This window comes from Gadus morhua, chromosome 4, assembly GCF_902167405.1.
Source record: "Gadus morhua chromosome 4, gadMor3.0, whole genome shotgun sequence".
NCBI lineage: Eukaryota > Metazoa > Chordata > Actinopteri > Gadiformes > Gadidae > Gadus > Gadus morhua.
This window is the reverse complement of record NC_044051.1, coordinates 12,891,131-12,914,647: the sequence shown is the minus strand read 5'-3', so window position 1 is coordinate 12,914,647 and position 23,517 is coordinate 12,891,131. Positions and strand designations below refer to the sequence as shown.

General features: G+C 43.7%; 1 protein-coding gene across 5 annotated transcripts; it reads right to left on the bottom strand.

Annotated features, from left to right (window-relative positions):
- Nucleotides 1–643: 643 nt before the first annotated feature.
- Nucleotides 644–17,632, bottom strand: cabp1b (calcium binding protein 1b). Of its 5 annotated transcripts, none has more exons than XM_030354883.1 (8): nt 16,623–17,627; nt 7,074–7,256; nt 4,808–4,838; nt 4,547–4,690; nt 3,614–3,723; nt 3,206–3,280; nt 2,848–2,920; nt 644–2,174 (listed from the first exon to the last, which is right to left on the bottom strand). In XM_030354883.1, exons 1-8 carry the CDS (start codon nt 17,511–17,513, stop codon nt 2,149–2,151), a joined length of 1,533 nt encoding a protein of 510 aa, XP_030210743.1. In that variant the 5' UTR covers nt 17,514–17,627; the 3' UTR covers nt 644–2,148. The 5 variants fall into 5 exon arrangements, with proteins under 5 accessions (XP_030210743.1, XP_030210745.1, XP_030210744.1 ...); XM_030354885.1 differs by lacking the exon at nt 16,623–17,627 and adding an exon at nt 9,356–10,014; XM_030354884.1 differs by lacking the exon at nt 7,074–7,256 and having other exon boundaries at nt 16,623–17,632.
- Between the last annotated feature and the right edge of the window lie 5,885 nt (nt 17,633–23,517).

Below are 23,517 nucleotides of genomic sequence, written 5' to 3'. Positions count from 1 at the left end.
ATATAAATGTAAAATTCATTCCTGGTTAATTTCTCTGTTCGTCAAAGTTGCCCTACTGGAACAAACCCCTGGCAGGGGCCAAAGGCAGAATATGTCAAGTGGCGAATCTAGCAGATGTTGCGGCTCATAGGGTTAGTGACCTATGTTGCTCTAGAAGGCATGGACCATTTTAAAGAACTCGGAGACTAATGTTCCTCCAGAGACTACATAGAGGAGACGAGTATTAATGCAATAAGGAAACCAGGTTGTTGTATAGTATAGTAGTTAGGCTTTCCTCTTTGAGCATGAGGTTCGGAAACCAGGATTTAATTAATTAAGCCCTGGTCTTGGACTTAATTACAACAATCATAAACTCATTCATAAACCTGTTTACACATACATTTATACACACGTTCATACACCCATTCATGCACCCATTCCTCAAAATCAGAGATATGTTTAAAAAATAATAATAAGTGAATTCAGCTCAAGTTACCGCTGGTCTACTTCAGTTAGATTGGAAACCTGACATAATTTAAGACTAGTGCCAAGGTTAACTTTTTGTTTATCACTTTAGTCTCATTATTATTAAGCTCATTACTCTGCCAAAAATCCTCTCATCATGGCCACCCAAGCATTTCTGACAGAGAAAAAGTTTGTCTGCTTGGTTCAAATAAAAATCTTTATTTTCATATTGTTTCGAATCGTCACAATTTGAAGTTGTCTCTTGCATGCATAGTTTCAAGAAATTAAAGTAGATTCACCAGAGAGGACCATCTCCCTTTGGTAAAAGGTTCCCTTGACATCTGACCTTTTCTATTGAATTCAATAGACTAACATTTCATGAGTAGTAAAGACGATATATTTTGGACAGATGCCTAAAGGAAGCTGAAGACTTGCTACTTGCTCTCAAAGCTGGCTATTAACAATTATCCAAAGGAGAAATAAATTAATGAACATGGCAATGTCGGAGCTTTGTATGTGCGATTCTAGCACTATTTTCCATAAGATGCTTACACTTACAGCAAAATATAGTACACTTAACAGAACCCTCTTTTTTTGCTCAAAAATATGTTCATAATATGTCCTTCGCACAAATAATTGCCTATCTCAGGTTTCATGTAACATTACTCATCATCCATCACAGTTCAATAGAGACAAACATAAAAATACCTTTTCACCTTTCATGCAGTGACAAAACCAGCGAAACAGAGAGCAATACACATACATACATACATGGCTTTAAGGAATCATACGCACAAAGAAGATCTGTCAAAAATGACATGAATATCACAGTAGGAATGACAATAACACGTTGCGCATCAGTGCTACATTAAATATCTTAAACAGCCCCGCTCTTTATTTTCAAAGGGTTGATAGTCGCTAAAATATAGATTATTAAATTGAACATGAAATGCACAAAACACGATATTTCCAACAACATAAAAAAAAGAAGGCTATTCCCGTACCCCATGTGTAGCTATAACGTTATGCTAGTGAGCTGGCATCGTCTCAACATAATGGCAATTTCTATTCCGCTAGTCAAGTCAAACCAACATATTGCCGTCTACACAGATTAACGACAACAAACAGCAATATAAATCCATCTCCTCCTCAATAAAAGTGCATTCTGCCGTACGAAAGTCTTTTAAGATGCATAAGTTTAGTAGAGGTAGTCACATGAAGCAGTGCTACTCTTGCCCGTCGCAGCCAGACCTTTTGTGCTTCAGTGTTGTGGTTCCAGACTTCCAAACTTGTCAACTCCGGAAAACCGAGTACTCCAGTCCAAAGTTGGGGTACTTGGTATATAGAAAGGCCCAAAGAGAGCCTTCTCATAAAGGAGTCATAGAGGGATGGATGAATGTGTCGCTCGTAACATTAATGAGGATGACTGCTCTCCTCTGGTGTACCGCAGTAGACGGTCAAATTGGGATGACTTCACTGGTTAAGATTGATGTTGTATGCAACTTTGGTCTCTTAAACTGCTAAGTCTTGTAACCAAAGAAAATACTTGTATCTGTTATTTGTGCTTCAGTGTTGTGGTTCCAGGCCAGGGTATATTGATATGTTTTCTCCTCTGGTTTCTTCTTCCAGAGGCTTCTTCATAAATGTAATACGTGTAACACGCATAATACATGTGTCAAACATGTATTACATAGAGGCTCCAACTCACCGGGACATCATCCGCACAAATTCTGTGATTTATAAACAAACAAAAGCATACATGTAATAATATTATTGGAAAAAGATAATATCCTAATGTAGAGTGAATAAAATGGTGAATATTGCATTTCTGCTCATTTGTTAGCAGCTAACCTAATGGATCACACATGAACCACTTTGGCATTCCTTTAAGATGTGAATGAAGCTCTAAGTTCCACACAGTGAGGAATTGGGAGCACTAACATCTATATCGGGTGGTGTGTTGGTAATCTGAGAGGTGACATAATCCTTTAGTATGGAGATAATCTCTTACACATACACACTCCAATCCATGCTCTCAGACGCATGCTAGGCCTCCACATGGTTTGTGAGTGTGTGTGTGTGTGTGTGTGTGTGTGTGTGTGTGTGTGTGTGTGTGTGTGTGTGTGTGTGTGTGTGTGTGTGTGTGTGTGTGTGTGTGTGTGTGTTTGTGTGTGTGTGTGTGTGTGTGCGAATGTATGTGTGTGTGTTGGTGCGTGTATGTGTGTGTATATGTGTGTGTGTTGGGGCTTGTACGTCAAAGAACGGAACTTGACAGACTGAAACTATCTGCATAAATTCACCCCGTAAAAATATATACGAAATGAAAATTCAAAAATGCTAAGTTATCAGTCTTACACAACGGGATGTTCTACAGGGACCGGGCCACAGGCCACGCCCTCTCACCTTCAAAGTCAACGTGTCCGTCTCCGTTCAGGTCGATGTCCCGAAGGATGTCCTCCAGGTCTCGGTGGCCGACCTGAGGTCATAGCAACGGGACAGTTATGTGTTAGAGTGATATTCATGGATCCTGGATTTCCATTTGGTTTCATGGCAGAAATCTAATTCTCTGAGACTGGGTGGGGTTTCTTCCACTTCAACCAATCACAATTCCAATCACACGATTCCCCCTGTGCCGTCGTTCCTTGTTGTTCCTCTTAGGTATATTTAAAATAGCTGATGTAAAGATGCTTCAAGTTCTGTACACATTTATTACACTACTACCTTCTGTTTATCCGCACGTGAATATTTGTTCATATCTCACCTGTTGACCTAACAGTTTTTTCATGGCTTCTCTGAGCTCTGCTGTGCTTATCTGGCCGTCACCATTTGTGTCGAACTGTCAAAGAAGAAGAATAATACCTTTAAAAAATGGCACACTTTTTCTTCAAATCAAATTCATGATCCAGATTAAGATAAAATGTATTATATTTTCTGGCACATCTAAACCTATATCAAGAATAAAACAATTCCAAATAATATCAGCAATTTTGAGATATTCTTTATGAATCTCAAAAAAAGCCCTCAAAGGATGTGAATAATATTAAATATATAATAAATCTACATATGAGACGGATTACAGCCTTGACATTCGAAGCGTGACTTCAGACCATGACTCTAGTCCGTCTGACGGGGACATGGCTCCGGGGCCTCGGCCCTGTCCGACCCTCACCTCCCTGAAGGCGTCTCTGAGCTCCTTCACTCCGATCATGTCGGCCGTCTCAGCCAGCAGCTTGGGGCCCATCAGCTCCACAAAGTCCTCAAAGTCCACGTGACCGCCCACTACATGGCAGAGAGACGCAGCTTAGGAAACCATAGCCCTCTCGATTCCCTTTCGTTCTTGTCTAGACTTGTGTTCTTGAATCTTGTCTTTGCTTGTGAAACGCCATCAGTCGTGGCCCAAGTCATGTTCCATTCAAAAGTCAGCATCTAACTAATAACATTCAAAATGCCCGGATGTATTAGCTCCGCCCATTCTACCCAGGATGCCTCGGGAGGTGACTAGTGTTGGCAAAGAATCCAAGAATGCATTTCCCAAAAACAAGCGGCACTGCTTCCTCCCGTCCTCAAACTTGTCAACTCCGGAAAACCGAGTACTCCAGTCCAAAGTTGGGGTACTTGGTATATAGAAAGGCCCAAAGAGAGCCTTCTCATAAAGGAGTCATAGAGGGATGGATGAATGTGTCGCTCGTAACATTAATGAGGATGACTGCTCTCCTCTGGTGTACCGCAGTAGACGGTCAAATTGGGATGACTTCACTGGTTAAGATTGATGTTGTATGCAACTTTGGTCTCTTAAACTGCTAAGTCTTGTAACCAAAGAAAATACTTGTATCTGTTATTCATCTTCCATATGGCTCTTTGTCAGAAAGCAAAATTAAATGAAATAAATTCCATTAAAAAGTCTTAAATAACACAAGACCAATGATGCAGTTATTAACACGGGCGCACACATTTACGCACACACGCATATACACAAATATACACACCAACACACACGCACATGCACACGCACATGCACACACAAACACGCTCACCCATACAAACACAGAGACACACACACACAGAAACACACATCAACACGTGCACATGGGGACACACTCACGGTTCATATTGATCTGCTGGCTCAGTTCGATGAGCTCCATCTCGGTGGGCATGTAGCCCATGGTGCGCATGCAGTTCCCCAGGTCCTTACAGCCGATGAAGCCGTCTTTGTCCTTGTCAAACTCCTTGAAGGCCTCGCGTAACTCTGTGAAGGGAACAGTGGCACAGCGAGGTCAGACCACATCCGACAGCAAACCACTGGGTCCGGTGATGCTTGGTCACCCAACTGGACGGGGAGCTGTGGTATTTTGGTTCAGCCTACCATCCATCTCCTCTGGTCTCAGCTCTCTGTCCTGTGGAGGATCACACGGTTAGTGGACAACCATCTCAAAGAGGGATCAATAGAGGGAATTATTACTTTTATTGTTATCATGATGTGAGACATTAGGATTCGGAGTGTGGTAAGAGGACGAAAAGGAGAGGAATGTAACAGAACAAAAAAATAACAGCGTAACTAATGCTGGACACATTATGCACTGGAAAAAATATTTTGATGCAAAATTACATTTATTAGAATATTTATTGTGGTCATATTCTCAAGGTGAACTACTTTTCACACTATGTTCCATATCTGGATTTATTTATAAAAACACCAAAAGATATGCATATGAGTGCCTACTAATGCAATGATGCGGTAATTTACCATATGCCACATGCCCAGGCCCCCCCCCCCTCTTCTTCTGAGAACTGAGGCCTGAAAACATGCTTGCTCTCTCTGGTTGAGGTAACGTTGACTGTGACTTCTATGATTCCCCCACTTTCGATCGGGAAGTCGAAACCAATAGCTAAAGAAGAGTTTATTACATGGGCTTCCCCCAAGCCCATTGAAATGCAGATGCGAGGCCTCAACTTGGGGAAGTGCAAACACATCTTCTCAGTAGCGAGCAATGAGAAGATTTTTAAAGGGAAATAGGGAGAGAAGGCGAGTCATAAGTCAGTTTGTGTTTCATTGGAATTGCTTGTAGGGTGTATCTGTTAGTTGGCGACTAGTGTGTTGCTAGCTAGCATACAGTAGTGGACATAACGAGTGGATCACAAACATGAGGAAGAAAATGTAAAAACAAACCAAAAATAAAAAATATATCCTTGCTGATCATTACATTGACAGAGGCATCGCAACCGTGTTCACATCTCAGTCATGCTTATGGCGGTTTCACTTGTTGTTTGAATTTGACTTTTAGCCTCCAATCACACCAGGACATTCACTCTCAGGTATGGCCTGTTCCGGGTCTGATCCTGCTTTCATTGTGATATGATGTGCTAGACCAAATTCGAATGCACGTAAGGCGTGCATTCTGATCGGATTGCACGCCTTACGGATTAACTACAAATGGCCAGATTGGGCCATTTGGGCACAATCTGGGCGGACACCTGACATGTTATTAAAACCACGCCCCATGCCTACACAGTGCCCGCCCGGACTCACGTCCTTCTCCTGGGCAGGTATACAGCGCTAGACACACAGCATTCATACTGGGCTCACGTCTACAGTTACCGGCATCACATTGCTGTTTTAGAGCGTGAAAATCTGTTTAATATCCTGAAAAAAAAAAAAGGTGCTTCAAACTGCTGTTGGGATGACTCTCAGACTTTCAGTTTTGATGTCAGTAAACATGAATCATAATGCTGCTTGTTGCTGGGGTTTAACGCAGAGAGACGAAGGGATGGGGTGAGCAATGGAGAAGAGAAAGGGGTGAGAAATAGAAAGGCCAGTACACCATATTTGTCTATTTAAAAGTGTTAAATAATGTTACGTACATATTTTATGAGGTGGTGGCAACTTTTCAATAGAATCAGCAAATTGTAATATTGCTGTGATTTCTGTTTCCGTTGTTCTGTGTACTTTTTATACTTGAACTCGCCGGCGTCCAGCTGTCATAGGGTGTGTACTGCCTTGCTGCTTCTATGTCGTCATCTCTCAAGTTCATAGCGCAAGTTCGCAATGCGCTGGCGAAAAACATTATATTACACTGCATTACCTATACAATTTAAATTAATGGTTTGTGGTGTTTTTTAATCAGTAGTTTTTAAATGATGATTTGTCTTTTGGGTCTGGAGGTGAAGAACTTTGGGAACACACAAAACGCACACACACAAACATACACACACACAAATACACACACACAGACACACACACACACGCACATTCTCTATTACACACAACCTTGCACATATTTACCCATCAGCACACACATACACACAAACAGACACACACACACACACACACACACATACACACACTCACTTTCAAACATACTTTACTCCAGTCATCAAACCTAAATAACGTTCCACACTGACTCCTTATCAGAGGTCTCTCAGCCTCCCTGAGCACAGCGCCTCAAAGTCAAATCGGCTCCTTCATCCATCAATCAAAACAAGGCGTCGTATCAGAGGGAGCGTCTGCACCCCTCGCCTGGTCATGCTTGCATGTTGCATACGCGTTGCATGCACGTTGCATGCGCGTTGCATGCACGTTGCATGAACTTTGCGTGCACAATCCATGCACGTGACCATCAGGACTTACGTACAGCCTGCCGGTTCTCAGCGAAGCCCTTGCGCAGGAAGATGCAGGCGGGCCCCAGAACGGTGTGCATGGTGGCTCCGTTCTGGGCCAAAGCCATTAGAGGCTCTAGATTGGACCCCCCTCCTCCTCCTCCTCCTCCTCCTCCTCCCTCCTCACTCCTCACTGCTTTGTAGCTCTTCTTCGGGTCCTGGGGGGGCCATGGTAGGGGGGGGGGAGTAGAGTAGGGGTAGAGCGGAGGAGGCAGAGGGGGCAGAAACAGCGGTAGAAACACCATGACTCTGGTTGTTGACAGCAGGGAGTCACGGTGAGGACACGACAAGAGAGAGTGGAGTCGGGACAGCGGGGGCTGTCCTGGGGTCAGGGGGGGGAGGATATGTCAGTGTCATGTCCCGGGGTACAGCTGTAATGAGTAGCGAGGTCGTCTAGGCGAAGGGGAGCGTATTGTTCTAGTGCAGGCGGTAGTCATGTGTCCGGGGGGGTTATAACTATAGCCGGCCCTCAAAGGGCCACAGAAGAGAACTCGGAGGTCGATCCTGGGTCCATGGGTCCGTGGGTTGAGCGTCAGGACGTTGATCGTGACGTTGACGTGTCGCTAAGTTGTGGGGTTTTTTGGACAACGCAGTCTGAGAGTCAGACAAAACAGGACGGCAATGAGGAAACTTAAAGAAAAATCAATCGCTAGGGCAACCGAAGCCGGGAATTAGTTTGGAGTAGCAATGTGACATCAGAAGGTCTCATGTTCGAATACAAACAAGGACGTGTTAGTAGCGTATTAGCAAGGGTTCGATGACGCACTACATGTCCTATTAAATATACGAGATGAAACACGCACGTTTGACGCAATAACTTATTTGTCTGGTTGTAATTAGTCATCATCTAGTCTGACGGGGAGGTTCGAAGGCCAGCCTTTCAACTTGTTTAATTATAACGAGCAATTAGCGAGCATCACGCTGTGCACAAAAATGCACGCGTCCTCACAATGGCTTTTATCTCGCGAGCTACAGGACAATTAAAAACAGGAAGCTGAAAGAGGTCAGAGCATCAGAGTAACTAATAACAAACCAGATACTAACATTTGCTGTGCTGCTGAGCCGAGCGTTCGAAGGCTAAGCTGGGTTTAAAAATAGACCGCCGAGAGGTTGGGAAATGGACAGCCCCCCGGCATTTATATATTTGTATGTTTTGCCGAAAGATACCCAAATGTCTCTCGGAAATATCACCAGAAATATCACCAGAAATATTTCAAGAAATTTCTCCAAAAATAGATTCAGTTGAATAATGGAATAATTAGGCACTAATTGATGCCTGACAAATATAATGGTGCAATTTGGACAATCGGGTTGAGCCACTAAACGACTCAAAAGGAAAATATATTACGTAAACTAAAATCAGTGGTTGAGCTGTTCATCACAGCAAATAAGAACAGTTTCCTATTGTCCTTCAATTCCATAAGAGCTCAACAAAATTACTTATAAATTCATACATAGATGCATACATACACAACATACACATGCATGTAATCCCACACAAATACACAAACACACTCAAACACACACATGAATCTTGCACACACAAACACACACGCACACAGACACACGCACACAGACACACACACACACACACACATGCATTACATACACATACTCAAACACACATATATGAACATTCAAATTCTATCCTTTTTTCTACAGATGACCTTCACAATCTTCTGCAGCCCTGCTGCGAGTTTTGATTGTGCTAAACTACACAGTTCTGGCGATGCTACACTACACAGTTCTGGTGATACTACACTACACAACCCTCCAGGTAAAACTACAACAACCATCCTAAACTACGACCTTTGAGTTAACTCTGGATAAACTACACCCTTTCAGATAAACTACAACAGCCGTCCAGATGAACTACAAATACCATCAAGGTAAACTATAACGTCCATTGTGAGCAGCTACTATCCAGATAAACTACAACAACTATCCAAACAAACTACAATAACCATCCAGAAAAACTACAACAGCACTCTATATAAACTACAACAACCATCCAGATAAACTACAACAACCGTCCAGACAAACTAGAACAACCCTCAAGATAAACGACAAAAGCACTATATATAAACTACAACAACCATCCAGATAAACTACAACAACCGTCCAAACAAACTACAACAACCATCTATAACAAACTAGAACAACCCTCAAGATGAACGACAACAGCACAATGTATAAACTACAACAACCATCCAGATAAACCACCACAACCTCCGATAACCTTTAGGAACAAGCTTACCTTCCTGGAGACTTCTTTAAGCGACTTAACATGGCGGTTTCCCATTGTAACGATGCTTCCTTCCTTCCTTCCTTCCTTCCTTCCTTCCTTTGCTTATTATTGTAGTTGTTTCCCTGTGTGTTTTCCCTGACTGTGTCTGTGTGTCTCTGTGTGTGCGCATGTGTGTGCGTGTGTGTTGGCATCGGCGCGTGTGTCGGGCATGCATGGGATGACAGAGGTTCAGAAAACACAAATAAAGAAGGGGGAGGCGGGGTGCTGGGTGAGGGGTTCAGTGGGTCATCGAGTAAGAACATTGGGGGGCGGAGGGAGAGGCAGGGGGAGATGGAGGGGAAGGGATGGCGAGAAAGGAGTAGAGCTCTGGGAGAACGTCCATAGTTGAGGGAGGAGAGGAGAGGAGGAAGAGGTCGAGAAGAGAGGAGATGAGGGAGGAAGGGAGCAAACTCAACTGAAACAACCGAAAGGAGGAACTGTGTTGTAAACAGACGAGCAGAGCGACGAGGCAGAGGGAGAGTGTGTGGAAATCAAAAGCGGGAGGCAAGTGCCACAAAGTAAAAAATGCAAGATTTGCTTATTCACTGGCTCTCCATCCCCAGCTACTCCAGTGTCTATCTCTCCTCCCTCTCCTCTACCCTCCCCCTATCCAGCTCTCTCTCTCTCTCCGTCTCTCTCCCTCTCTCTCTTTCTCCCTCTTCTCCAATTCCCTCTCACTCTGTTGCACAGTTTTTAACCATGGCTGTGCAGGGGGATGTGGCGTATTACCTTCCCCAGAGCCAGACGCGAGAGACGCTAATCCAAACACACACTCAAGCGTACACTCGATTTAACACACGAGGATGCTGGGGCTGGAGAGCTAAAAATATACCATCTCTCTCTCTCTCTCTCTCTCTCCCTCTCTCTCTCTCTCTCTCTCTCTCTCTCTCTCTCTCTCTCTCTCTCTCTCTCTCTCTCTCTCTCTCTCTCTCTCTCTCTCTCTCTCTCTCTCTCTCTCTCTCTCTCTCTCTCTCTCTCTCTCTCTCTCTCTCTCTCTCTTTCTCTCCATCTCTCTCTCTCTCTCTCTCTCTCTCTCTCTCTCTCTCTCCCTCTCTCTCTCTCTCTCTCTCTCTCTCTCTTTCTCTCCATCTCTCTCTCTCTCTCTCTCTCTCTCTCTCTCTCTCTCTCTCTCTCTCTCTCTCTCTCTCTCTCTCTCTCTCTCCCTCTCTCTCTCTCTCTCTCTCTCTCTCTCTCTCTCTCTCTCTCTCTCTCTACCATCTCCCTCTATCGCTTTCTCGTCTCTTTCACCTCTTCCTACCATCTCCGTCTCTTCGTTACCTTTCTCTCACTCTCTCTTGTCCATCCTTTGCGATAGAGCAAACACACACACACACACACACACACACACACACACACACACAAACACACACACACACACACACACACACACACACACACACACACACAAACACACACACACACACACACACACACACACACACACACACACACAAACACACACACACACACACACACACACACACACACACACACACACACACACACACACACACACACACAAACACACAAACACACAAACACACACACACACACACACACCCACAAAAACAATGCAAGTCACCAAGTCCTGTTAAGCTTTCACTGAACAAGGGGCTGTCGACACACACATTCACACTCACACACACACACGCACAAGCATGCACAAAGATGAATGCAGGGCTGCAAAAGTACACACACAGATACACGCACACACAGACAAGCAAGCAAAATAAATCGATACATTATTTGCATCCTCACACTGCAGAGGACCTGAGTGAAATCCCTCAGTGGAGGGGGAGGGGGGTTTGGGTGTCATATTAATAATCATGTATTCTTTCATGTCCAGCTACAACCGTAACATGCCACACATATGAACATATGGCTGAAGATCCTTCCTAGTTTACTGAAATCTGCTCATCCTTCTGAACTTGAATGTCCTCTCTCTATTTTAACTTCCATACTCCTGGCTCAGTCTTTACTCTCTCTCTCTCTCTCTCTCTCTCTCTCTCTCTCTCTCTCTCTCTCTCTCTCTCTCTCTCTCTCTCTCTCTCTCTCTCTCTCTCTCTCTCTCTCTCTCTCTCTCTCTCTCTCTCTTTCTCTCTCTCTCTCTCTCTCTCTCTCTCTCTCTCTCTGTCTCTCTGTCTCTCCGTCTCATATCTGTCTCTCTCTCGCTTTCATGTTCATGTGCATGTTATTGTGTGCATGCGGGTGTGTGTGTGCATGCGTGTGCGCACGTTTGCATGTATGTGTGTGCGTGTTTGTGCGTGCTGGCAGATGAATCAGCCTCTTACTGGAGGCTCATTGTGAACTTCAGAACACATTAGACGTCACACAGGAGCCGTCAGCTTCTATTCTATGTCCTCACTCTCTCTCTCTCACTCTCTCACTCTCTCTCTAACTCTCTCTCTCTCACTCTCTCTCTCTGGGAAAGAGAGTTAGGAGAGCGAGATAAAGATGAGGTTTAAAAAGGGAACCATGTGATCGATGAAGGACAAATAAGCTTAATGCAGAAACATTGGGATCGGGCGGATTGGGAATGGAAAAGCAAAAGAGGTCCTTGGCAGGAGTCAAAGGACAGCGGGAACAGGATGGGCCCTCACATTGTCTTGATGGCATTTAGCTCATGTTAACGTCACCACTGCCAAAACCATCCCTCACTTCCTAACGATCGTCTGGAGGGTTGCACTTTGAAACCGCTGGAAATGGAGTCCATAGCAACAGTCACTGGAATCATAGCAGCGGTTTATTATGCAGAAATAAAAGTCAGCTGAATGCCCTAGTTCACAAACCACAATCTAGTATTCAGCAAAGCCATGTAATTAATGTATATATTATATGCATACATTATACATACTGATTCACGCACACACACACACACACTCTCAGTTGCTCTCGCATTTCATGGTCTAATCCCAATCTTAAAAGTGGATTTGTGAGAGTTCTCATCTCCTCCTTTGCCTGCCCTGAAAGACCACACAAAAACTTACAGATCTGCGGCTATTAATAGACTTCATACTCCAAAGGCTGAAAAGCACATGACGTTGCACCTACGACATCGCTGCCCTCTCCCATTTAACGTACAAATCTTCCTTTTCATTATACGGTTTTCTCAGACGTCATCATCTCTCTTTCTCTCCTCTCTCTCTCTCTCCTCTCTCTCTCTCTCTCTCTCTCTCTCTCTCTCTCTCTCTCTCTCTCTCTCTCTCTCTCTCTCTCTCTCTCTCTCTCTCTCTCTCTCTCTCTCTCTCTCTCTCTCTCTCTCTCTCTCTCTCTCTCTCTCTTTCTCTCTCTCTCTCTTTCTCTCCTCTCTCTCTCTCTCGCTCTCTCTCTCTCTCTCTCTCTCTCTCTCTCTCTCTCTCTCTCTCTCTCTTCCTCTCTCTCCTCTCTCTCTCTCTTTCTCCCTCTCTCTCTCTCTCTCTCTCTCTCTCTCTCTCTCTCTCTCTCGCGCTCTCTCTCGATCTCTCTCGAACAGAGAGCTAAAGGGTGAGATAAAGAAGAGGTGTAAAAAGGAAACCATGTGACCGATGAAGGATGAGAAAGCTTAGAGAGAAACATAATGCAGAAAAAATGGGGATCGGGCGGATTTGTAAAAGAAAGGAAAGCAATAAACAAACAAAAGAGGTCCTTGGCATGAGTCAAAGGGACTGGTGGGAACAGGATGTGTCCTCACATTTTCTTGACGGTTTTTAGCTCATATTACCGTCAACACTCTGCCATAACCATCACTCACTTCCTTACGATCATCTAGAGGGTTGTACGTCTACATTCTTTTTTTTCTGTAGACCTACATCATGCTTTTACTATAGGCCTACATTATGATTTGCTTTAGCACTACATTATGTTTTTACTGTAGGCCTACATCATGTTTTTACTATAGGCCTACAATATGATTTGCTTTAGCACTACAATATGTTTTAACTGTAGGCCTACATCATGTTTTTACTATAGGCCTACATCATGTTTTTACTATAGGCCTACATTATAATTTGCTTTAGCACTACATCATGTTTTTACTGTAGGCCTACATCATGTTTTTACTATAGGCCTACATTATGTTATGCTTTAGGCCTACATTATGTTTTTACTGTAGGCCTACATTATTTGTTGCTTTAGGCCTACATTATGCTTTACTGTAGCCCTGCATTTGTTTTACTGTAGGCCTATTAATTGGAGAGTCCAACTGGATGTAAGCCGGGAAGATCAGTCTACTGGACTACCCAGTGGACTGTACCAACTGATCATACGTCTAGGTGGACACTCCCAGTTATAATGTCGCAGAGTCACAGGGCAGGGCAGATTTAGTAAGTGCTTCTAATGGGTGATAACATTCAAACCCGGTGGTAAAAAAAAGGGGACCTTTAAAGCAAACTAGTAGGCCTATCGCCCATCTTTTAACCACCAGAATATATCTGTAGTGCCATAGGGAACATTATGGAATAAGGTCATTTAAGTTCACAAAAAAAAATACATAAATATATTCAAAGAAATGGGTCACAGTGATTCCTATTTTCAAACTCCCTCCAGGAACTGAAGCAAGCTTATGGAGAGAAACATGGCTGTTATCTGTCGTATGAGATACTATTGATATGTCTTAGATTATTTTGTGGGTAATGGATGTGCAACACTATCAGCATATATGAGTATATATAGTATAGTATATCAGTATGTTTGAGTACATTTAAGCCAGGGCCCATGTTAGCCAGGTACCATGATAGCCATGTTAGCCAGTTAGTATGTTAGCGAGGTACGATGATAGCCATGTTAGACAGGTAGCATGTTAGCCAGGTACCATGATAACTATGTTAGCCAGGTAGCTTGTTATCATGTTAGCATGTTATTCAGATAGCCTGATAGCCAGGTACAATGTTAGCCATGTGAGCCAGGTACTATGATAGCCAGTTACCATGTTAGCCATGCTATTCAGGTACAATGTTAGCCAAAGGATATCAATGGAGGAAAATTTTAACCAACGCACCATGAAAAGCTCAGTTCCCTTGGGCTCTTATAATGGGTCTTGTGCAGCAGGCTATTCTTAGCTCCATCTGGGAGTGGATGAGTTCTGGAGGGACTGTTACGGACCTTGTGTTACATAAGTAGAATCTAAAAAATATAGGAGTTTATAGAGGGATGTATCTGCGTAGTGGACGCCGAGGCACCACAGCCGGGTATAAGAGTAAAGATGCAAAGTAGTCATATAACATGAAGCACGGGGAGGGGGGGGGGGTGTAAGGACCACAGTGAACAGGTGCAAGATCACACACACACATACACACATTCACCCCTTCACACACACACACTCTCATACACACATACACACACACACATACACCCCCCCCCCCACACACACACACACACATTTGACCCTCTTCCCCGACACACATATATGCACATACACCCCTCCCCACACTAACACACACACACACTTGCTTTTTTTCCATTTCCAAGCTTTTTTTTGCTCTTTGATGTCCACTTTGCTTTCATTATCAGTCTTATGCACTCAAGCCTCAATACACACAAACACGCATACAGTACACATGCACACACACCTCGTATGATTATTAATAGAAATGATCTACTTTTGATGCACCATCACAGTATCTGTTGATGTAGGCACCTCATTGGTTGAAACGTTGTTTGCTGTCATTGCTTGCTAAACCGATATCCTGTATGCCCTGTTAAATGTATTATAGTGTAGTGTTTGTATCTAGTGTGTCTTGTCTTTATTATTGATTATTTATCCCCCTTTTTCGTTTTTTTCTGTAGAAAAACCAAGTTGAAATCCTTAAACCCTTCCTTAAATGTAGGGATTGAAAAGTAGGGATGAATTATAGTATGGTTTCAAACTGCCGTCACTGTATGTGCTGTGCTCAGTGTTGATAACTCTCAATAATCATATGGCTCACCAATGGGTTGAGGCTGAACACTGATTGAAGCTCTGGCCTGAATGGAGTGAGTTTTATTTCTGGCACAAATCATCATGGGGACATAATTATCTTTCTTGAGCTCCTCATTATCAATGCTGTAAGAGGGTGAGAGAGAGAGAGAGCGAGAGAGAGAGAGAGAGAGAGAGAGAGAGAGAGAGAGAGAGAGAGAGAGAGAGAGAGAGAGAGAGAGAAAGAGAGAGAGTGTGAGAGAGAGAGAGAGAGAGAGAGAGAGAGAGAGAGAGAGAGAGAGAGAGAGAGAGAGAGAGAGAGAGAGAGAGAGAGAGAGAGAGAGAGAGAGAGAGAGAGAGAGAGACGGTGCTGAATTGGAGGAGAGGTGGTGTTGTGTAAGAGGAGGGGTGGTGCTGTGTTAGGTACTATTTATTCACCGTTTATTATTATGAAACGACAGGAAACACTGATTTCATTCATTAATAAATGCATTATAAAATGTGATTTTGTTTGGACACATAAAATGTTACCTGTGTGTGTGTGTGTGTGTGTGTGTGTGTGTGTGTGTGTGTGTGTGTGTGTGTGTGTGTGTGTGTGTGTGTGTGTGTGTGTGTGTGTGTGTGTGTGTGTGTGTGTGTGTGTGTGTGTGTGTGTGTGTGTGTGTGTGTGTGTGTGTGTGTGTGTGTGTGTGTGTGTGTGCGTGCGTGCATCACACTATTGTTGCCAAAGGGTTTTCCACTCTCTGCTGCTCAGGTGATCATCATGATAAAGATTTTGTTCATATGGGGAGTGGGGCTGGGTTAGGCTCTGATATGGTGGTTAGGGTCTGATGGTGGTTACTGTTTAGGGTAAGTTAGGGTTACGGTCTCAGGGCTTATATGGGGCTTCATGGTCTGCCAAACCATTAACTTCTGAAGCCTTCAATCAGAAAGATTTCATTGATCATTGCTCTGTAATCTGAGAGACTCCACTCAAGTGTTTGAGATGGTTTCATGTTCCCTTCACTTTACAACTTAACACATTTGGTAACAAAAGCTATTGGAAATTAAGAAGTGGTTTTTTTTCAGATTATAATAACACAGTTGGTTCTACGGCCATTCTTTTCAATCTATGTATTCAAAAGATCTAGGCCTACTAAACCACACTGATGCTAAATAAACAAGATGTTAGATATGGTTTAGTAGCCTATGTGAATGTATGATAATATATTATCCCAACTTGCAATATGCTTAGGAGTCAAAACGTCCCAGAATGAGACATCGTTTGAATAATTAATACAAAATAATAATAAAAAACGCCCAAAATATCCCAAAATGACCAAAGTTGAAGTTGAGTTCAGTGACAGTCATTCACACACTGCTTACCTGCCCAAAAACGGATTTCACGATGGGGTGCAGGGTGGAGTCATGTTCAGACAGGGCGCTCGACTGTTTTTTCTTGCGCCCGGTCCGCCGAATCGGTGCGGCAGGTGCAGGTGGTGAATCGCGGTTAAAGCTCGTGGAAGATGAGCTCGCGTTTATTCTCTCCTGGGACTCGAAAAAGTAATCGGCATCATCGGAGTGCTCGTGATAAGAAGGTGTCGGCGGAGGCGATGACCTCCTCTCCCGGCGTGAGGTGGCGTGGAGGGGCAGCTCCACTCTGGAGGTGTCGCGCGTGGAGTGGTGGTGGTGATGATGATGATGATGCTGCGATTGTTTGGACTTGGAAGACTTGCTACCGGTCTCCCTCTGATTCCGATCCATACTCGACCTCCTCGTGTCTATGTGATCGGAACTGTCTTCCAGCAGGAGCGACACCGATTGTTGTCGGTGCGTGTGCACCTTCTGTGCCCGCGAATCTCCACCGTCTCGAGAGCTCTCGTGTCTCGGTTGACAGAGGGGTCTCCGTGCGCTCGCTTCGTAGTCATCGCCCCAACCCGAGTCCTGTGGCAGGCCGACCCCGCCACCGGTTCCTCCCATAGGGTGATGATGGTGCTGATTACGGTGGCTCCGGTGACTGCGAGCGCCTACATCGGAAGAATGCGCAGACCTGCGGTTTGTCGCCGACGATTTCAGCAGAGAAGTGGTCGACTCGCTTTTTGGGAGAGAGGAGCTCATTGCGTCCTCCTGTCTTGGGCTTGATGGACGATGCTGCTCTAGTTTAGGCGGGAGACACCGTTCAGGCGTTACGGTGCCCACGTGGTGTAGGTGTGCAGCACGCGCTGCTCCTGCCGTTGATCTGAGTAGCCAGAGGAGAAAAGATGAAGTGGCGTTCATTCCCCCTGCTGCGCCAACAGTAGCTAAACACCCCTCCTACATATAGGCTACACACTCTACACCCCACCTGGATATAGCCTACACCTCACTGATATAGCCTACACACACTCACACCCCATCTTCATATAGCCTACACCTAACCTACATGAAGCCTACACACTCTATCCCCTATAGCCTACACCTCACCTATAGCCTACACCAAGTCTACACCTCACCATAGCCTACACACCACTCTGCTCCCTACCTTCATATGCTAGCCTACACCTCCACCTACTTATAGCCACTACAGTACTACTACACCCTACCTACATTTAGCCCACAACTCCATGTATACATATAGCCTACACATTGGTCTAGACCCCTCCTACATAAAGCCTACACACTAGTCTACACCCCTCTTACATATATAGCCTACACAGTAGTCTACACCCCTCCTACATATAGCCTACACTAGTCTTCACCCCTCCTACATATATAGCTTACACACTAGTCTACACCCCTCCGACATATAGCCTACACACTGGTCTCCAACCCTCCTTCATATAGCCTACACACGTCTACACCCCACTTAGCAAACACCCAGCCGGCACCCCTCCTTCCTATACTGTAGCCTAAACACATGGTCTCATCCCACCTACACATAGCCTACACCAAGTCTACACCCAACCTACAATTCCTGTGACGACCAACTTCCGGGTCGAAAACATTCCCACCCTTGTTCACTATAACAGGCAATTTGGCGCTCCAATCTGTATTCAGACCATCTATGAATCGGAATAATGACACACAGCATGCGTTCGCATTTTCCCCCTCAGGCACCAATTAAAAAACCTGTTATGTTCCACGTCACTGCAACCCATGATCTCACATGAGGAAATCAATATGTCTTCAGGGTTTGTTTACAATTTGATGATGCTCAATGAAAGTCATTATAGATTATAAACCCCAAAACCTTATTGCTTGGAATTAACATTATTTAATAACGACCTAGTTTACTTTGAGTATGTCAGTTACATTTATTATACTCTGGAAATAGATTTATAATGTATCTTTATTGATGTATGCTGTACTGTACTTCCCGTTATTTGAAAGGGATGCAATGAGGTTTCAGGATGCAATCAACGAAGTGACGTTTGTTTTGTGTCCTTATTGTCTCTTTAGGAATACTCTTTCAATAATAAAAACGTAACAATTCTTTATTTCTTCTTTATTCCTAGTCCTTCCTATTTCGTTTACGTCCGATAATAATCAAAAACATACCATACTAACTTAAATCTGTATGATCTTACCCTACAGTAGATCTAAATAATAGATTCCACCACAAATAAAGACCTAAAATGGGCGTTACTGTGTAAAATATACATTGCAGCGTATTCTTGCGAGTGAAAGAAAGACAGTGAAAGGAGCTGAGAAAGGCAGGACTGCAATTGTCTCATACTCTGCACCCCAGGGTCTTTCACAGCAGCTGTCCCGGCAGTAAGCTTATGATGAGGATGATGATTATGATATACAGACCCACTTATAGAGAGACATGGGGGTATATTATGTAAGTACAGGAGAACACAGCGTCGATCTGAACAGTGTAAGGCCTTATGACATGGTGAGCAAGAAATACATGGAAGGCATTAGCAATAATTTAAGTTATTTATAAGAGTCGTAAATAGGGCCGAAAATAGCTAAATTATGGCAAGTATACTAAGACTAATATTGACTAATACATCATAAGAAATGTAACACTATGTATCCTGGTTGTTAAAGTAGTATGGAGAGTATGAATGATCAATAAATAACATAAATATTCCATATTACAATTTTAAGTTGAGGTTGACCATGAATATGTACATTGCATTTAGGTAATCTACATTGAACGAAAAAGTGACCAGAGCATGTGCAGCAGTGTTCAGGTGATTGATGATCAATACAACTCCTGCGGCTGGTTTAGAAGCCTGATGGCCTGGGGGGAAAAACGACGGCGCCAATAACGTTTAGCAGACGGCGGCCATGTGGACGGTCCATGCTCCTGGGTGGCGTGAGTCTTTGATGATCTTCCATGATTTCCCGTATGGTCGACACGTTGCGCTGAGGGGAAATGACAGCCGATGACGCGCTCCAAGTCATCAGCCCCCTCTGAAGGAGCTTGTGATCAGCAGAGGACCGGATGCTACGCTTCCCGTCAGGAAGTCGTGGATCCAGTTCACAAAGGGAGGTTAGCCATGATCGATCTTAGCGGGCATAAATAGTGTTGAATGCTGAGCTGTAATCTACAAACAGGAAGTGGTGGAGCAGATGTGGGTTCTGACAAGCCGCTCGGAGTCCTTCATAATGAAGGAGGTCAGTGCTACAGGGCTGGAGTCAATCAGGCGGGTGATGGAAACATCTGCGTCTGGTTCTTCCAGAGAGTCATTCACAACTGCGGGATTGGAGAGCTCAGAGCACTTATGCTAAATAATTGAGTTGAATGTGAGCTTAACTCTACTGTTTGCAATGTTCATTTTCTTTCTGTGTCATTGTTCTGTGGAAATTAATTCCTCCCCATTTTGATTCTGCATGGTCTTTAGATCTCTCTCCCTATCTTTCTCTCTCCATCCCTTCTCTCTTAATCTTATCCTCTCTTCCTCCTCCTCTCCCCATCGCTCTCTCTCTCTCCCCATCTCTCTCCCTGCCCATCTCTATCCCTCCATCCCTCATCTCTTTCCTTTTCATTTCCCACTCCCTCTCTCTCCATTTCTCTCTCTCTCCTTATCTGTCTCCAATCTTCTTCCTCTCTCTTATCTTCCTCCCCCTGTTCTTGGAGCAATGTGGCTCCAGAAGGGGTTCTGAGAGCCTCAGGGTGAGTGCTGGCCCATTTAAACTCCCCGGAGAAAGAACAATCAACAAGAGCAAACAAAACTACATTCTGTTATGTGGTAATTGGTAATACATTAAATGTACTGCATGGAATGTCTGAAGAAGTATCATTAACTTAAATTAAGTATCATTAGCTTAAAAACGCAGGGATCATTAAGATAGGGGTGAAACTTCAACATGGAATAGACATCCATCACTGTGCATTGTTGTTAGTCAACTTAAACTAAGAAAAACAATTGTAGTTCAAGTCCGCCGAAGCTGGCAGGTCCGGCGTGGGGGGAGCTCGGCTGCAGTCCGGTAGCTCCGGCGCAGGGAGCTTGGCGGCAGTCCGGCAGCTCAGCTCCCGGAGTACAATCCCTTTCTCCTCCATGTTGCGGTTAATGGACTTCAGAGAGTCACGGCCATAGTTCCTTTCCCCCCAATTCTTCTCAACCATGGCCGAGATATCCCCCACTACGAGTCTTTACTTATTGTGGAAGTACCAGAGACGTAAGACCAGTGGCGGTGGGTCAATAGAGGGCGCTAGGGCGCCGCCCCTCCATGAAATTCACTTGAATATATCTGCCAACTATTAATCAACTATTATCAATACGAAATAAATCAACAAAAATACATAGCGTTTATCCTCGTTTAATTGTGTGATAGACCGTACTTGTCACTGCCAGCAACCATTTAAATGCGTATGGACGTCAATCATTTGGGCTAGGCTAGTTATTGGTCATTCGAAATAAAGCCCTCCTCCAAGTCAGGGGCGCCGGCCACGTTGAAGTCAATTTAAAGGTGACATATTATGCTATTTTCACAGCAAGTAAACATAGCATTTGAGGTTCCAAAAACGTGTTTTTGAAGCTGTTTGCTTGAAATAACTTTTAGGAAAAAAAATCTCGCCTACCGCTATTCCCTCTGGCTCAGTCCCTTTCAGAATGCTTCAATGCAAATGAGGCACCCTGCTCATTGCATTTGGACACGTCCTTCTAACAAACTTATACCATGGTTACGGAGAGAGTGAAGCGTAGCATGTGAAAGTAGCGGACATGGCAGCTTCAGTGGTTCAACCCTCTGTTCGAACCTGAATCGGATCCTGAAGAAGGAGAGGAGGCTCCTGCAGAACCCCAGACTCCGAGAATTCAGCAGAATGCTTCTGAATGGTTAGTCATAGAAAAACTTTCTATTTTTTAAGGAACTTTTCAACGTCATTGTATGATTTTTCCGTATAAGTTTGACGCTAACTGCTGGCACTAGATATATAGAAGACATTAGGGTTGCCGCGATGTGGACATTTAGACACCGAGTAATACACTTGCGTCAACACCAGTATTACCGAGTATACACGGTAGGCCTATAAACTTTGAAACTAGGTCAACCGCCATCTTGTCCGTCAACTCTCCTCACACTCCGACAGTGTCTGAATCGCTGTCTAATCAATAGGATACTTCATTCACTGCCTCTTCCGTGTTCATTTGAATATTATGAATAGTCTGCGTTGGGTTCATACGCTTGAATCAGACGCTTGCGGGGGGCAGCCGTGTTTCAGTATGCATGGTAAGGTGCTTTTGGTAGATATGTCATGTTAATAGTGCAAATGAATTAAATATAAGTATCAAGTAGCCATCTTTAAAAGCTAGGCGATTATATAGTAGGCCTATTGAATTTACACTAGTTATAAGTAAATATATATATAATAAAATATATTCTATTTCACAAAACGTGAAATTATGTCAACCAGATGTGTTTGTGTTGTAATCTTGAGAATGCCTAGCGCTACTGGACATTGAACTCCGGCTAGGAAAATGTGTCCATCTGGAGCACGCACCAATCTCAGACGTGGGAGCTATTATTGGTTGCAAATACTGGTATGCCAGATTTATTTAGCATTATGCATGCATGATTTATTTGTATAGGTGCACATGTGGAAATTGTGCCACAATGCAGTCAGAGCCGGAGAACTTATGCTGTCGGGAAGTGCCTCAGGTAACATTAGCAGCTACCTAACCCTTACCTACACTTGTTTGCAGTGCATGATTTCTGATAACATGCCACTGCAGATACTCACCTCATGTTATCCATGATAGGTTACAAGACGGCTGGAACAGCTGGATGAAAGGCCTCCCTGCATGATAGATCATCCAGGTTTAGAACCAGTTTGTCTGAATGTGTTCTCGCTGCAGTACGCATGCAACATCTACAGAGCTGACTACGGTCCTTTGCGACTTCGGGGGATAGAGCAGTGAGTTTTACATATAATAACCTACTTGACTGTTCACACACAATAAACTAAATAAAGTCATCCAAAGTCACAATTTCACATCATATTTTAACATAGCCAATTTTTCCATAAGCAGATACTGCATATTACGCATTAATTCACATAAAACATTGTACAGATACAATAAACATTATTGAACGCAGTCATGAATATTTGTGCATCTAAATACAGTATATGTGAAGAATTCACTGAATTCAATGAGAAAATGTGAACACAGATGTTGACATTGTAGAACCTGTTGACTAACAATGTTACATTTTCTCAGTCGTTACAGGTATTTAGCCTACAGAAATTTTGTGAGCTGGTGCTGGGGCTTCCTTGGGCGGAAGATACGGGTTGTTATCCCATCATGCGTGGTTCTTCGCATACACCGGGAATTTCCGGACGCCCATGGAAGATACAGAGGCTTCAAACCACCCTCCCTTGATTAAATCTGGAGACGTAGCTGGCGATGACCTCCTCCTTGTCTGGATGCTCATATTCTGAAGACAGTTCCGGCGGGATGTTTATCTTCAGAATCTCAGCTCTGTAGGATGCTGGGTCGACAAAGACCTTCTCCATGATCATGTCCATCAAATCATTCACATACTCTGTGCAATACACAAAAGGGAATCACTAGTTACTAGATTATTCATTGATTAACTGTTCATGCATTGACATTTTGCACTTTGAATATTTGGTATATTTTGAGGTATTTATGTGTATTTATTTGTTCATTTATTGTGTTGGAAGTACCCGAGTTGCAGTACTTTGTCTCATGTTCAATATAAATGTTCATTTTCTGAGTAAAAAAAAAAGTTGACACTTACGGAATGTCGCCTCAGTCTTCACTGGTTTGGCTCTGCACTCTCCCTTCCTGGCCTTAGGAAAGGTCAGTCTGAACATAAGATC

Bases quoted from the DNA above. Each gene is read 5' to 3' on its own strand.
- cabp1b (XM_030354883.1), bottom strand. From the start codon at position 17,513: ATGAACGCCACTTCATCTTTTCTCCTCTGGCTACTCAGATCAACGGCA. The intron at 3,724-4,546 runs GTGAGTGTGTCC...TCTGCCATGTAG, and splicing joins CCAGCAGATCAATATGAACC to TGGGCGGTCACGTGGACTTT. The intron at 2,175-2,847 runs GTGAGAGGGCGT...TATAAATCACAG, and splicing joins CGGACACGTTGACTTTGAAG to AATTTGTGCGGATGATGTCC.